General features: G+C 42.3%; 1 protein-coding gene across 1 annotated transcript; it reads right to left on the reverse strand.

Moving 5' to 3' along the window:
- Positions 1-4,669: 4,669 nt before the first annotated feature.
- LOC128379953 (uncharacterized) lies at positions 4,670-11,241 on the reverse strand. The gene is made up of 7 exons (XM_053339591.1): positions 11,229-11,241; positions 10,671-10,717; positions 10,227-10,334; positions 9,003-9,101; positions 8,641-8,711; positions 6,556-8,116; positions 4,670-4,873 (listed from the first exon to the last, which is right to left on the reverse strand). The coding sequence occupies exons 1-7, from the start codon at positions 11,239-11,241 to the stop codon at positions 4,670-4,672; spliced, it is 2,103 nt and encodes a 700-aa protein (XP_053195566.1).
- Between the last annotated feature and the right edge of the window lie 1,225 nt (positions 11,242-12,466).

Consider the following 12,466-nt stretch of genomic DNA (forward strand, 5'->3'; position numbering starts at 1 on the left):
AGTTGGAGGTCACGGTCTGATGAAGCCAACAGGACCACATCATCTGCAAAAAGCAGTGACCCAATCCTGAGGTCACCAAACCGGACCCCCTCCACACCCTGGCTGCGCCTAGAAATCCTGTCCATAAAGATCATGAACAGGATCGGTGACAAAGGGCAGCCCTGGCGGAGTCCAACCCTCACTGGAAACAAGTCTGACTTATTACCGGCAATGCGGACCAAGCTCTGACACCGGTCATACAGGGAATGGACGGCCCTTATCAGGGGGCCAATGTCCACGCGATGCTGCAGAGTCGTGTCAACCATGAGAGCCCCACAACATCCAGGACCTTGAGGAACTCGGGCCGGATCTCATCCACCCCCGGGGCCCTGCCACCGAGGAGCTTTTTAACCACCTCGGCAACCTCAGCCCCAGAGATAGGAGAGCCCACACCCGAGTCTCCCGGCCCTGCTTCCTTACCGGAAGTAGCACTGCTTCTCCCTCCTGAGATGCCACTCGGACCCAATGTCCCCCGCCTCCCCCGGTACGTGGTCGAAGCTCTCCCGGAGGTGGGAGTTGAAACTCTCTCTGAAGGAGACTCTGCCAGACGTTCCCAGCAGACCCTCACAATACGTTTGGGCCTGCCAGGTCTGCCCGGCATCCTCCCCCACCACAGGAGCCAACTCACCACCAGGTGGTGATCAGTTGACAGCTCCGCCCCTCTCTTCGCCCGAGTGTCCAAGACCTGCGGCCGCAAGTCCGACGACACGACTACAAAGTCAATCATCGAACTGCGGCCTAGGGTGTCCTGGTGCCAAGTGCACATATGGACCCCGTTATGCTTGAACATGGTGTTCATTATGGACAACCTGTGACGAGCACAGAAGTCCAACAACAGAACACCGCTCGGGTTCAGATCGGGGGGGCCGTTCCTCCCAATCACACCCTTCCAGGTCTCACTGTCGCTGCCAACGTGGGCGTTGAAGTCCCCCAGCAGAACGAGGGAATCCCCAGAGGGAGACTCTCCAGCCCCCCCTCCAAGGAGTCCAAGAAGGGTGGATACTCTGAGCTGCTGTTTGGACCATAGGCACAAACAACAGTCAGGATCCGCCCCCCCACCCGAAGGTGGAGGGAGGCTACCCTCTCGTCTACCGGGGTAAACTCCAACATACAGGCACCAAGCCGGGGGGCAATAAGTATTGCGAAAGCAAAGGCCAAGTATAAGGATAAGATTGAGAACAAGTACTTCAATCGAGACCTGAGATCAGCTTGGCAGGGGATTAAGTCTATGATTTCCTTCAATAAACAGCAAGATAACATGAAGCAGTTTATCAGCATTAAAGGGGTTGAGGAGGGGGATCTGCTAAATACTTTTAACCTATTCTTTCCAATGTTTGAAAAATATGATTTCAGTTCAGAGGTCTCCAAGCTCAGGGACTCATTGGTACTCCACAGGGAAATATCGATATCTCAGGACCAGGTCAATATTTTATTTAAGAAAACTAACAAAAGGAAAGCTTTTGGCCCTGACGCCATTTGTGGTTGCACTCTACAGCACTGTGCTGACCAACTTAGTGTGATTTTCACCAAGCTTTTTCAAATGTGTGTTGACAGCTGTCAGCTGCCCACTGTGTGGAAATCTTCTATTTTAATTCCTATTCCCAAGACTAAGAATCCTAGTGATTTGAATGATTTTAGACCGGTAGCCCTCACTTCCCTCGTAATGAAACATTTTGAGAAAATTTTAAAAGAGGAGGTGCTCTCCCTTGTGGAGGGCAAACTTGACCCGCTTCAGTTTGTCTACCAAACAAATAAGGGAATAGAAGATGCCAAACGTTTTATTCTAGACAAAGCTTTGAAACACTTGGAAAAACCCAAGGCTCATGTCAGACTTTTATTTGTCGATTTCTCCTCAGCTTTCAATAAGCTGCAACCTCACATCCTGATCGAGAGGCTGGCTTCTAATTTTAACTTACCCCACCAGCTCCTATCTCTGATCTTAAACTTTTTAACAAATAGACCACAACAGGTTTTAGTTAATTTGACAGGTCAAACATACTGGTCTCAAATACAGGCTCTCTGCAGGGTTGTGTTCTTTCACCATTGCTTTTTATTCTGTACACCGACAGCTGTAGGTCTTGTAGCTTTCTTGCTCTTTTATCACTCCTCCAAGGAGCGGAGTCGGACCATGGCTGCTCTCTGTCCGATTTTATTAAAATTTAATTTAAATGTCTCTAAAACCAAGGAACTCTTGATCGACTTTAGAAAAAACAAGACTACTCCTATGGCTAGTGTTATTCATGGTGAAGATGTTGATATAGTGGATACTTACAAATATCTGGGCACTATATTTGACTCCCGTCTCAGATTTGATAGAAATGCTGAGGCAATTGTTAAAAAGGGTCAGCAAAGAACCCACTTATTGCGGAAGTTGAACTCTTTTAATGTGTCTAAACCCATCTTGTGTACTGTATACCTGTCATACATCTAGAGCCTGTTAACTTTTTCTTTTGTTTGCTGGTTTGGCGGTTTGTCTGTAAAACACAAAAATTCTCTTGGTAGTGTGGTCAAAGTCTGCTCAAATATTATTGGAGTTGATTGATCTAAACTCTCTCTGGGAGCGTTGACTCCTCCAGAAAGCAGTAAGTATCATCAACAGTGAGCACACTCTTTCTAATGAATTCACATTAATGACGTCAGCGTTACCTGCCCCCACACAGAAAGACAAACCGCTACTCCAGTTCATTCATTTCCTCTGCTATTCAGCTGCTTAATGCAGAATAAGATTTATTTTTATTTTCCTGGGGCCTGGCATTTTATGTGAAAAAAGCCCTGGAACTTCATTTTGCACTTGCACTTTGCACTTTACTCTACTTAGAGCAACATTCTTGTGCAATATTCTCAAGCACTTTATTCAGCTGTTTCTTATTCAGCTGCATTTAATATCGTATTGTGTAGTATTGTATTTTATTTCCCCTCTGGTCATTTGTCGCCCGAGGCCTGTACTACGAAGCTGGATTAACATACCCAGGATATCTCTCCGTTACCTGCGTTGATTTATCCAGACATTCACAGTCCTGATAAGCGGTACTATGAAGCTGGTTATCAACTCGGTAAATCAACCCAGGGTTTTCCAATCTGGATCTCTGCGCTCTCACATAAAGGGGAGGAGTCTGCAGCGTCTGACCAATCACAAACATGGAGAAACCCTGCAGAGCAGACTACTTTACCATGGAGGAGCAGACAATTATTCTTCATAAATATGAAGAATTCAAACATCATCCAGGCCAAAAGCAACTCTGATGCTGCAGCAAAAACCAGGAAGGAATGCTGGCAGAAAATTGCCGACTCTGTTAATGTGTAAATTCATGAGATCATACAATATTAATTTATCAGACAATATAAACGGACAGCACTCTGATCACACAATGTCACTTTATTACAGCACAGACGTTTGGGGCAGACCCAGGGTTAACCCTGAAGTTACCTCGATAAGAGAAAATCCAGCTTCGTAGTACAGACCTCTGCTCTGATGTTGTTGTGTGTGGGAGCGAATGTTATTGTTTACTGTCTGTTTATGTGAGGTTGGGCTCGTAGAAACTGAATTGCCCCTCGGGGATAAATAAAGCTGAATCTGAATCTAAAGGTGTTGACATCTCTTCTGGTGATGTTAAGGACTTGGCTCTTTCTGATCATTTCTGTGTTCTTTGACTTACAGATCATTCCAGATGTTCAGTGAACCTCTGTGTCTGTTAGGAGAAGGTACATAAATGAGAATACCAGTGCAAAGTTTATGGAGGCTATAGCTATGTCACCAACTGTGAGTGCAGAGTCAGTTGATGAACTCCTGGATAAATTTAACTGGAAAATAAGGACCAAATATGACATTCCCCGTAAACATTTTTATAAATACTTACAATTCAGAAGCTTTATGGGAGCTAAAATTGGCCAGCCCATGCGGATTCCTCCTCTGAGTACATGGGAGAAATGCTTGCTTAAAGATCCTTTGGGTAAGGGTATTATATCTGATTTCCACAACCTCCTGATGGCTTGATCGCCGGAATCCTCCAACTCTAAATTCAATGCTTGGAATAATGATTTGCGGGGGGAAGTGTCATTGGAGTAGTGGAGTACTGTCTGTGAGGAGGCCCAAACAAAACAAGCAACACTCGATTAAAACTTCAGTATAATTGGCTAATGAGAGTATATATTGCCTGAGAAAAACTTAATAAATTAAACGCTAGTATTCCGGATACTTGCACCAAATGCGGTCAAGAGAAGGGTACATTATTTCACTGTCTGTGGAGTTGCACAAGGGTGAATGAGTTTTGGGGGTAAATTAAATCATCTATAAAGGAGAGCTTGGGAATCAGATTGTACTTGAATCCTATATGCAGTGGGGCATAAATTAAAACATAATGAAATAAAGTTTATTGATATTTGTTCCTTACAAGCAAAAAAGAGTTATTGCACTCTCTTGGAAGAATATGAGTAAACCAAGCAGTGGGCAACGGCTTGAAGAACTATCGCTGTGCTTGCCTACAGAAAAAAATCACATATTTTTTGAAGGATAAACATGAACTCTTTAGAAAAATATGGGGATGTTTCATGGACTTTCTTGAGAATAATGATTTTACTCACTTAACAAGTGACGGGGGCGGAATAAGGATTTCATCTGTGGATCCAAAGATTATAACAGCAGTTCTCGATTTGTGGGATCCTGGGCATCGTAGCGTAGACCCCTGGGGTACTCTGGCCTTAATGTGACTTTAGGGGTGTGGGAGAGGGGCCCATTGACCATGCGGGGACCTTTGGTCCCGTTTCGCGACTCTCTGAGTTGCTCACAATCGGCCGCCTTGGGTCCCTGGGGGTCCCTAGAGCTTGTGTTGGGAACCTTTGGACTGCAGTATTTGCACTTGACATGAAATTATAATCTGAGTTTGGGGGGGGGCGCTCCTTTATGTTGTTCTGTATATTGGGTCGTTGTCTGTGGATGTTTATTTGTAAACCCTATAAATCAACCCTGATCCTGATCCTCTTCTAAGACATCTGGAAGTACTTCATGCAAAGACTTGAAACAATGTGGGAAAAGATATTCACTGAAAAATGCAAAAATCTAACAACCAAAGTGTTTTATATGTTCCTCAATAATGAACTAGATGAACTTGGACAATCACTTCTGCTTTCTTTGTTTCAGGTTTAAAGGTTTAAAGCATCCAATGAATTCAATGTAGAATCAGTTGCTCTTCTCCAGATAACATTCTAATAATCCAAAACATAAAAATAGTTATTGGACTATTCTTTCTTTCTGGTGAGTAGCGAAGCATTGACAGAAAACTTAATATTGTTCTCAATCTAGCAAGCTTCAACAGACTCAGAAAGCAGCTGATGATCCAGTGAAGACACTCTGAGCAAACTGATTTCACCAAGCTCACACTTTATTCATCATTCACAGAAACATGATTTCATGTAGAATAACACAATATACTGCAACCACTCAAATATCACTGCTTAGAAAATAAACTACATGAATGAATACAAGTTTTCCCACATGGCCTGTGTCACCTGAAATATTAAACTCATCATTACAAGCTGTATGATTCAAATACACGTGAAGAAAATCTGATCAGACAGAAGCAAATACTAAACCATTTAATCCTCCCTTTGGGTGTTCCCACACCTCCAATCAACCCAAGTCCTCATCAATTAGCATTTAGCATCATTCCACAGTGATTATACAGATATAATATGATTAACATCAGGTATTTGAAGTCAGTTATAAATGTAATGTAAGCATGGTAAAACTCAGCTCAGCACTTGCCTGCGTTGTGCAGTTGTGTGTAAATTAAAACAAAAATCTGAAATAGATCAAAAACACAGTTTGAATACATGTTAAAAATATTACATATAAAACTAAACTATTGCTCAGTGCTATTTAAACTCCATCAAAATATAATCAAAAGATATGCATCAAAACTTAAAGTCAAAATAAAAGTAAGAAGTAGAAACAATTAGATAGTGTGAACATGGCAGAGAAATGTCCATCAGGTTTCTATAATCCCCTACTCCAACTACTGAAAGCAGCTGTGTGCTTCTTGTTTCTTGGTTACTGAAGTGCAGCTGAACACACTGATGCTGTGTTTTGATCTGATGACTGAAGCTGAGAGCAGAAAAGAGGCTCAACTATGACAGGAAGTGATGTAAAAACAGAGTATTGATAAGAAGAAAAGCAACAGCTGCTGTTACTGTGAGACAGATTGTGGCTCTGCTTTGACTGATGTGGATCAACTAATGATTCCTCTGTAATCTGAACAGTGACCAGACGTCCAGAATTAAACATTCAACTACAAGAACAAACAGCAACAGAGCTCCTGTTTCTCACAATCACACACCTGACATTTAAGAGAAGATTCAATTCTTTTCTGATGGACATTTTACATCAACATTGTAATTAAAAGGATTATAATGAAATAATGTTTGTGATGTTTAAACATTTGTATGAACAGTGTAGATCTTGTTGTCTACTCAGTTGGTTGATGTTGTTACACTACTCCAGTTTAGTTTGATCTGCTTTACCAAATGCAGCCCTCCTCTGGTTCCTTCATCCCGTCGACTCTTCATCTCCTCCAGCTTCTTCACCTTCTCTGTGTCTCCTCTCTCCTTCATCTTCTCAATCAGGAAGTCCAAGTGGACATGAGTGGACAGTGAATTAACATTCATGGCGATCTGCTCCAGATGTTCAACATGTTGGTAGACCTCATCCAGCAACTTTATCTTCTCTACTGTCAGTTCTTCCATCTCTGTTTGCAGATTTTTCATCAGGTCCTTCTTCTTCTCTTTCATATCTTGTAGGGTCTTCTTGACTTTCCTGGTCTTGTTCACATAAATCCACTCCTCTTTCACATGATCTGATTCATGACACTTCCCTGTACATGATGTGCAGTAACCATCTTTCATGACCTCACACCATGAAGGACTGAGGGCCATTGTGCATCCAGGATAGTGACAGTTCTCTTTACATTTGTTACATGTGACAGCTCCTTTAAACAAAAGAGGTGAGATATCCAAAACCCCACCAATCTTGAATCCACCCCACATCCCACCTTTGATAAGCTCTTTCTCTTTGTAGACCTCTTCAACTTCTACAGTGAACTCTTCATTCTTCTTCATCTCTTCTTCATGTTTCCTCAGACCCTCTTCAGTCTGTTGGATCTGTCTCTGTTTCAGTTCAATCAGCTGGATTCTTTCTTGCAGGTTGTGGATGCAGGCTGTCAGACTGATCCGTGAGTTCAACACTTCAACTGTTGTCTTCAGCTTCTGAGGTTTAGATTCTTTCAACAAGTCTGTGAATTGTTTCATTCCTTTCTCTGTTAGCCTCCATGCATTCTCTAAAGCAAACTCTGTTTCTTCTGTTCTCTGTATGTTCTGGCAGTTATTAAATAGGAAGTGAACAGGCTGTTTGTCTTCATTTTTGGGACATTTAATGTTTGCAGCTTCAAGAGCTTTCAGAACATTTTCAGGTGTTAATCCATCTGAGTGTGTGATGAGAGCGACGATGTTTTCCTCAATGCTTTTCCCAAACAGAGACGTCACTGAATCTAAGATGTAGCTCAGTCGATCACTCACTCGATTCTCACTCGCCTTCAGCACCAGACCCACTACAGAAAGTTCATGAACTCCATCGACTGAGCGGAACAAGTCAAATAATCTTTGACTAACAATATCATCTCGTTCGATCCCTCTGGTGTCTCCAAATCCAGGAGTATCGATGATGGTCAGAGAGTAGGGCAGAGTTTCATCTTCATAACCAAAGATCTCGTATGTGATCACATCTGATGTCTGACTCACTGACTGACTTCTCTTCTCATCTTCTACGATCTCAAACCAGATGTTGTCCTCAAACTTCACTCCCATGGTGTAGTTGACCAGAGCGTTGACCAGAGTAGATTTTCCTGTTCCTGTTTCACCTACAAGTAAGATGGTTTTGTTTTCCTTGTTCAGGTTTTTCTCTCCAGCAGTTTTTCTTGTCAGACTCCCAAACTTCTCTTTCTTTGGTCTCAGCTGGTAGACAGCAGGAGATCCTGGAGAGATCAGAGTACTTTTGGAGATGATGTCCTGGTATCTGGATGAGGCGTTGCTGGTTGGGAAGAAATAAAAAAGAGAAAAATAGAGAACAGTAATATAAATATAAACTTTATGTACAGATGTGTATCCTTCCCTTATTGTACATCAGTAATAACTTATTACTAATACGTTTCTATGTGTAGCTAAAAGAAATATAAAGTAAAATAAAATAGTTATAAATGCTGATTTAAATGTCTGTTATCTTTATTTATATAGCACATTTAAAACAGCCAATGGCCTACCAAAGTGATTTACAGTAAAATAAGCAGAAACAATAAAACAAACAAACAATAAAAGGAATAAAAACAAAATAATATAGAGAAATATAACAGATAAAAGACTCAATATACCGGCTATACTCCGCCAAAGGCCAAGGTGAACAAGTGCGTTTTAAGCAGTGTTTTAAAAGTGGAGAGGCTGTTTGCAGTCCGCACAGTAAGTAATGTGTTCCACAGAATGTGAGCCGCAACTGCATAGGCTTGATCTCTAGTTTTTAAGAGGGGTCGAGGAACGTCCAAGACCACCTGCTTAGCTGACCTAAGGGCTCTGGAGGGCTGATGCAGTTTAATAAGGTCAGACAGGTTTTCCAGGGCCAGCCCATTCAGAGACTTAAAAACAAATAAAAGAATCTTAAAATCAATCCTGTACCTAACCGGAAGCCAGTGAAGCAAAGAGAGCACCGGAGTTATGCGCTTGTGTCCCAGTTAGGAGACGAGCTGCTGCATTCTGAACAAGCTGCAGGCGGTTAAGCTCTGACTGGTCATACAGGGAGTTGCAATAATCTAAGTGAGATGTAATAAAAGCATGAATAACTTTTTCAAGATCTTTCTGGCTTAGATAGGATTTAACTTTGGCTAAAAGCCTCAGCTGAAAAAGCTACACTTGACCACTGAGCTGACCTGTTTGTCTAGTTTAAAAGCGCCATCAATAATTACACCTAGATTCCTGGCGTGGGATCCTGTGTAAGGTGCTAGTGGGCCAAGGGAGCTGGCAAGGACCTGAACCAAGTAAGGGCAACGGAACAGGACAACCTCTGTTTTGTTTTCATTTCATTTTAAGAAGTTTATATGCATCTATATTTTAATATCACTCATGCAGTTAAGCATGGCCTGAAGAGAATCTTTGGTAGGGACATTTAACAGTGAATTAACCTGCACATCATCAGCAAAGCAATGAAAAGGAATACCATGCATCTTAAAAATGAACCCCAGGTTCCAACTCAAAGCAGTGCCTCTGTTGCCTACACAGTAAAACCAGACTGAAATAATTCACAAACATTAGAATTGGTAAAAAACGACTTTCTCTAAAATCTTGGAAATTGGCCTAAAATTAGACAAAACCGAGGGAGCCAAATTTTTCTTTTTCAAAAAAGGCTGCACCATGTCATGTTTGAAGCAGGCGGGGAGTTCTGGTCCTCTGAAATGAGGCCAACGCAGAGGTAACTTAGAGCTGCATTCTATCAAAAGGCCACCAAGGGGCGACCGTCTCTATACAAGTCAATGGAGAATTCACCAACTTCTCACTTGATTTCTAACCTCAGTAAACGTTTTCAAAATGTGTTTATGGTCTCAATCGCTAGTTTAAAGCCTTCTTCAATGCAGTATGATGTTCATTTGGGACATTTTGGCCTCCCTGATTTTATATGTGACGATAAAGCAGGGTATGCATTAGGGCGTGGCTACGTCCTGATTGACAGGTTGATTGACCAATGTCCTCGAGATCCAGCCCTCGTAACCATAGCAACCTCCCCGCTCCGCCCATGGCCATATAAGTAGAATACGTGTTTTTATTTTCCCAGGATGCACCTGAAATTTTCAAGATGGCGCTGCCTAGATCCAAAACTATTGGCTTCCGAGCAGCAGTCCACAAACCAATGGGTGACGTCACGGATGTTACGTCCATTTTTTTTTATACAGTCTATGGTTTGAAGGAGGATGGAACATATCCAGAGCTGAGACACCGATTTATAAAAAACTAAATAAAAGATTCAACTGAGCTGAAAACCTCTTTGAACAAACAAGATGGAATGCTGTCGGATGGGCAGTTACCAGAACCTAAATGTTCTACTATTTCAATGAGTGTAGAGAGGGAAACAGCCTCAAACTGATGAAAAACAGCTGAACTTGCTGTGGGAACTGAGGGTGCTGAGCAGACTGAGGGAGCAGGGACCTGAGAGCAGAAATCTTGTTGATGAAGAACTGCAGAAATTCCTCACACAGAGAAGAAGAAGGCTCAATACAGACAGCATCACAAGGATTCACAAGAGAATCAAAGACATTAAAAAGAACCTGCGTTTTGTGAGCATTTGCGGAGACAAGTGAGGCAAAATATTATTTTTAGCAGCTTTAACAGCCTGCTGATAAGTTAGCAGACAGTCACGTAGGGGATCCCAAGAAATTTGTTTGACCTTTTCCCACTTTCTTTCCGCCTGTCTACATGCGCGTCTGAGCGCACGAGTGGACTCATTCAGCCGAGGCTCAGTCTGTGGCTTTACGCGTTTTAAAGTCGTGGGAGTAATTAGAGTCCAAAATCTCAGTGCAGAGTGAATCAAACATCTTCATACAAACATCCACACTGAGGTCGCCAAAATCATCCAGAGAATACAAGAAGGAGTCTTTAAAAACAGCGGAGAGTTGAAGAATTAAAAACACGGAAACGGCGAACGGCAGCGGAGTCCATAGTGGAGGGTGCAGGCAGTGAGAGGGAAAATAAAACAGGTATATGGTCGGATACATATATATGTGATAGATTTCTGTTATCTGTACATTCAATCCATAAGACAACACAATATCCAAAATGTGGCCTTTTTCATGTGTCGGCTCCGAAACAGACTGTGTGAGATTAAAATAGTCAAAGATTAAGAAAGTCTAATCTGATTGTTACTAGCACCATTAAGATCTGGTTGCAATTTAGAAAGCAATATGGGCTACACAGAACCTTGATTCATGCGCCAATCTTAAACAATCACTTATTCTCCCCATCATGTACTGATACCGCCTTCTGTATCTGGTCGAGTAACGGTCTCGGACGGAATCGCAGAATTGTCCGATTAAAATGGAATTTATTTTTAACGCAGAATACCACGTAATTTCACATAATTTGACTGAAATGCTGTTTTCTCTGACAGTGGAGCGGCATCCTCGATCTGGTCCATGCATCATATATTTGTACCAGTCACAGCCTGCTCCGGTGGAAAGTGCTCCACAGAGCTGACTTTACCAATGCTAAGCTGGCTAAATTTTTTCCTGGCCAAGGTGATGCCTGTTACAGATGCAATCCAATCGCCAGCTGACCATCTACACATGTTTTGGACTTGGCCGAGGCTGAACAAATTTTGGTCTGATGTATTTGGAACCATCGATCAGGCTTTTAACATAAAAATAGATCCTAATCCTTTTTCTGCCCTATTCGGCCTTCCCCCAGCTGAGAATATGCCTACCACTGTTTGCAGTGACATTGCCTTTACTACTGTACTAGCCAGACACTGTATCCTTCAAGACTACCTGGGAACTATATAAGAACTCTATTAGTTCTTATGAGGACTTACTATTAATCCTGATGCTGGTGAGGCATCCTAAGTAGAGCCTTTTGGAAATTGAGTGACCTTCACTCTTCATTCTCCACAACGTGTGTGTCTGTCTACTGCAACTTTTTCTCCCTCTTACCCAAGCCTAATTAGGGCCCGAGCGCTGACCAGCGCGAAGCCCTATTGTATCTGTCCGGATTATTCTTCTACCTTTTTCTCCCACAACAACGGGCTTTTTGCCCTCCTGAACGTGCCTTAAAAGTCACCAAAGTTTGCACACAAGCCAGACCTGGCGAAAAATTTGATATTTTATGGTTTGCATAAATGGGCGTGCCAAAGTGGCTCTCTAGCGCCACCTGCAAAATCTATAAAATCGAGCCCCTCGAGACAGATTGACATAGAGAAACGAAATTCGGTACACATGTTCATCATGCCAAGACGCACAAAAAAGTCTCTTGGACACATACCCTAACACCAACAGGAAGTCGGCCATTTTGAATCAGCTTATTGATTTTAATGCCAAATTTGGCATCATATTTGAGCGAACTAGTCCTAGAGATTTCATCCCATCCACTTCAAATTCACACAGAGTCATCTTGAGACATTGGAGATGAAAAGTTATCAAAAGCTTTTTGGCCCGTCATTCCTGGTTGCCGTGGTGATGCGGCGAATTTTGATGTCTCGCCATGAAATTTCAAACCCTCATAACTTGACTCCACATGGACTGAGCTTTTCCAAACGTAATATGCTTGTTCAGCGTCCTGGTCTGAACACATGTACAGTCTCATATTTAGTGACAGTCATAGCGCCACCTACTGGCAACAGGAAGTCACTTGC

Source organism: Scomber japonicus, chromosome 19 (genome assembly GCF_027409825.1).
Source record: "Scomber japonicus isolate fScoJap1 chromosome 19, fScoJap1.pri, whole genome shotgun sequence".
NCBI classification, from domain to species: Eukaryota; Metazoa; Chordata; class Actinopteri; order Scombriformes; family Scombridae; genus Scomber; species Scomber japonicus.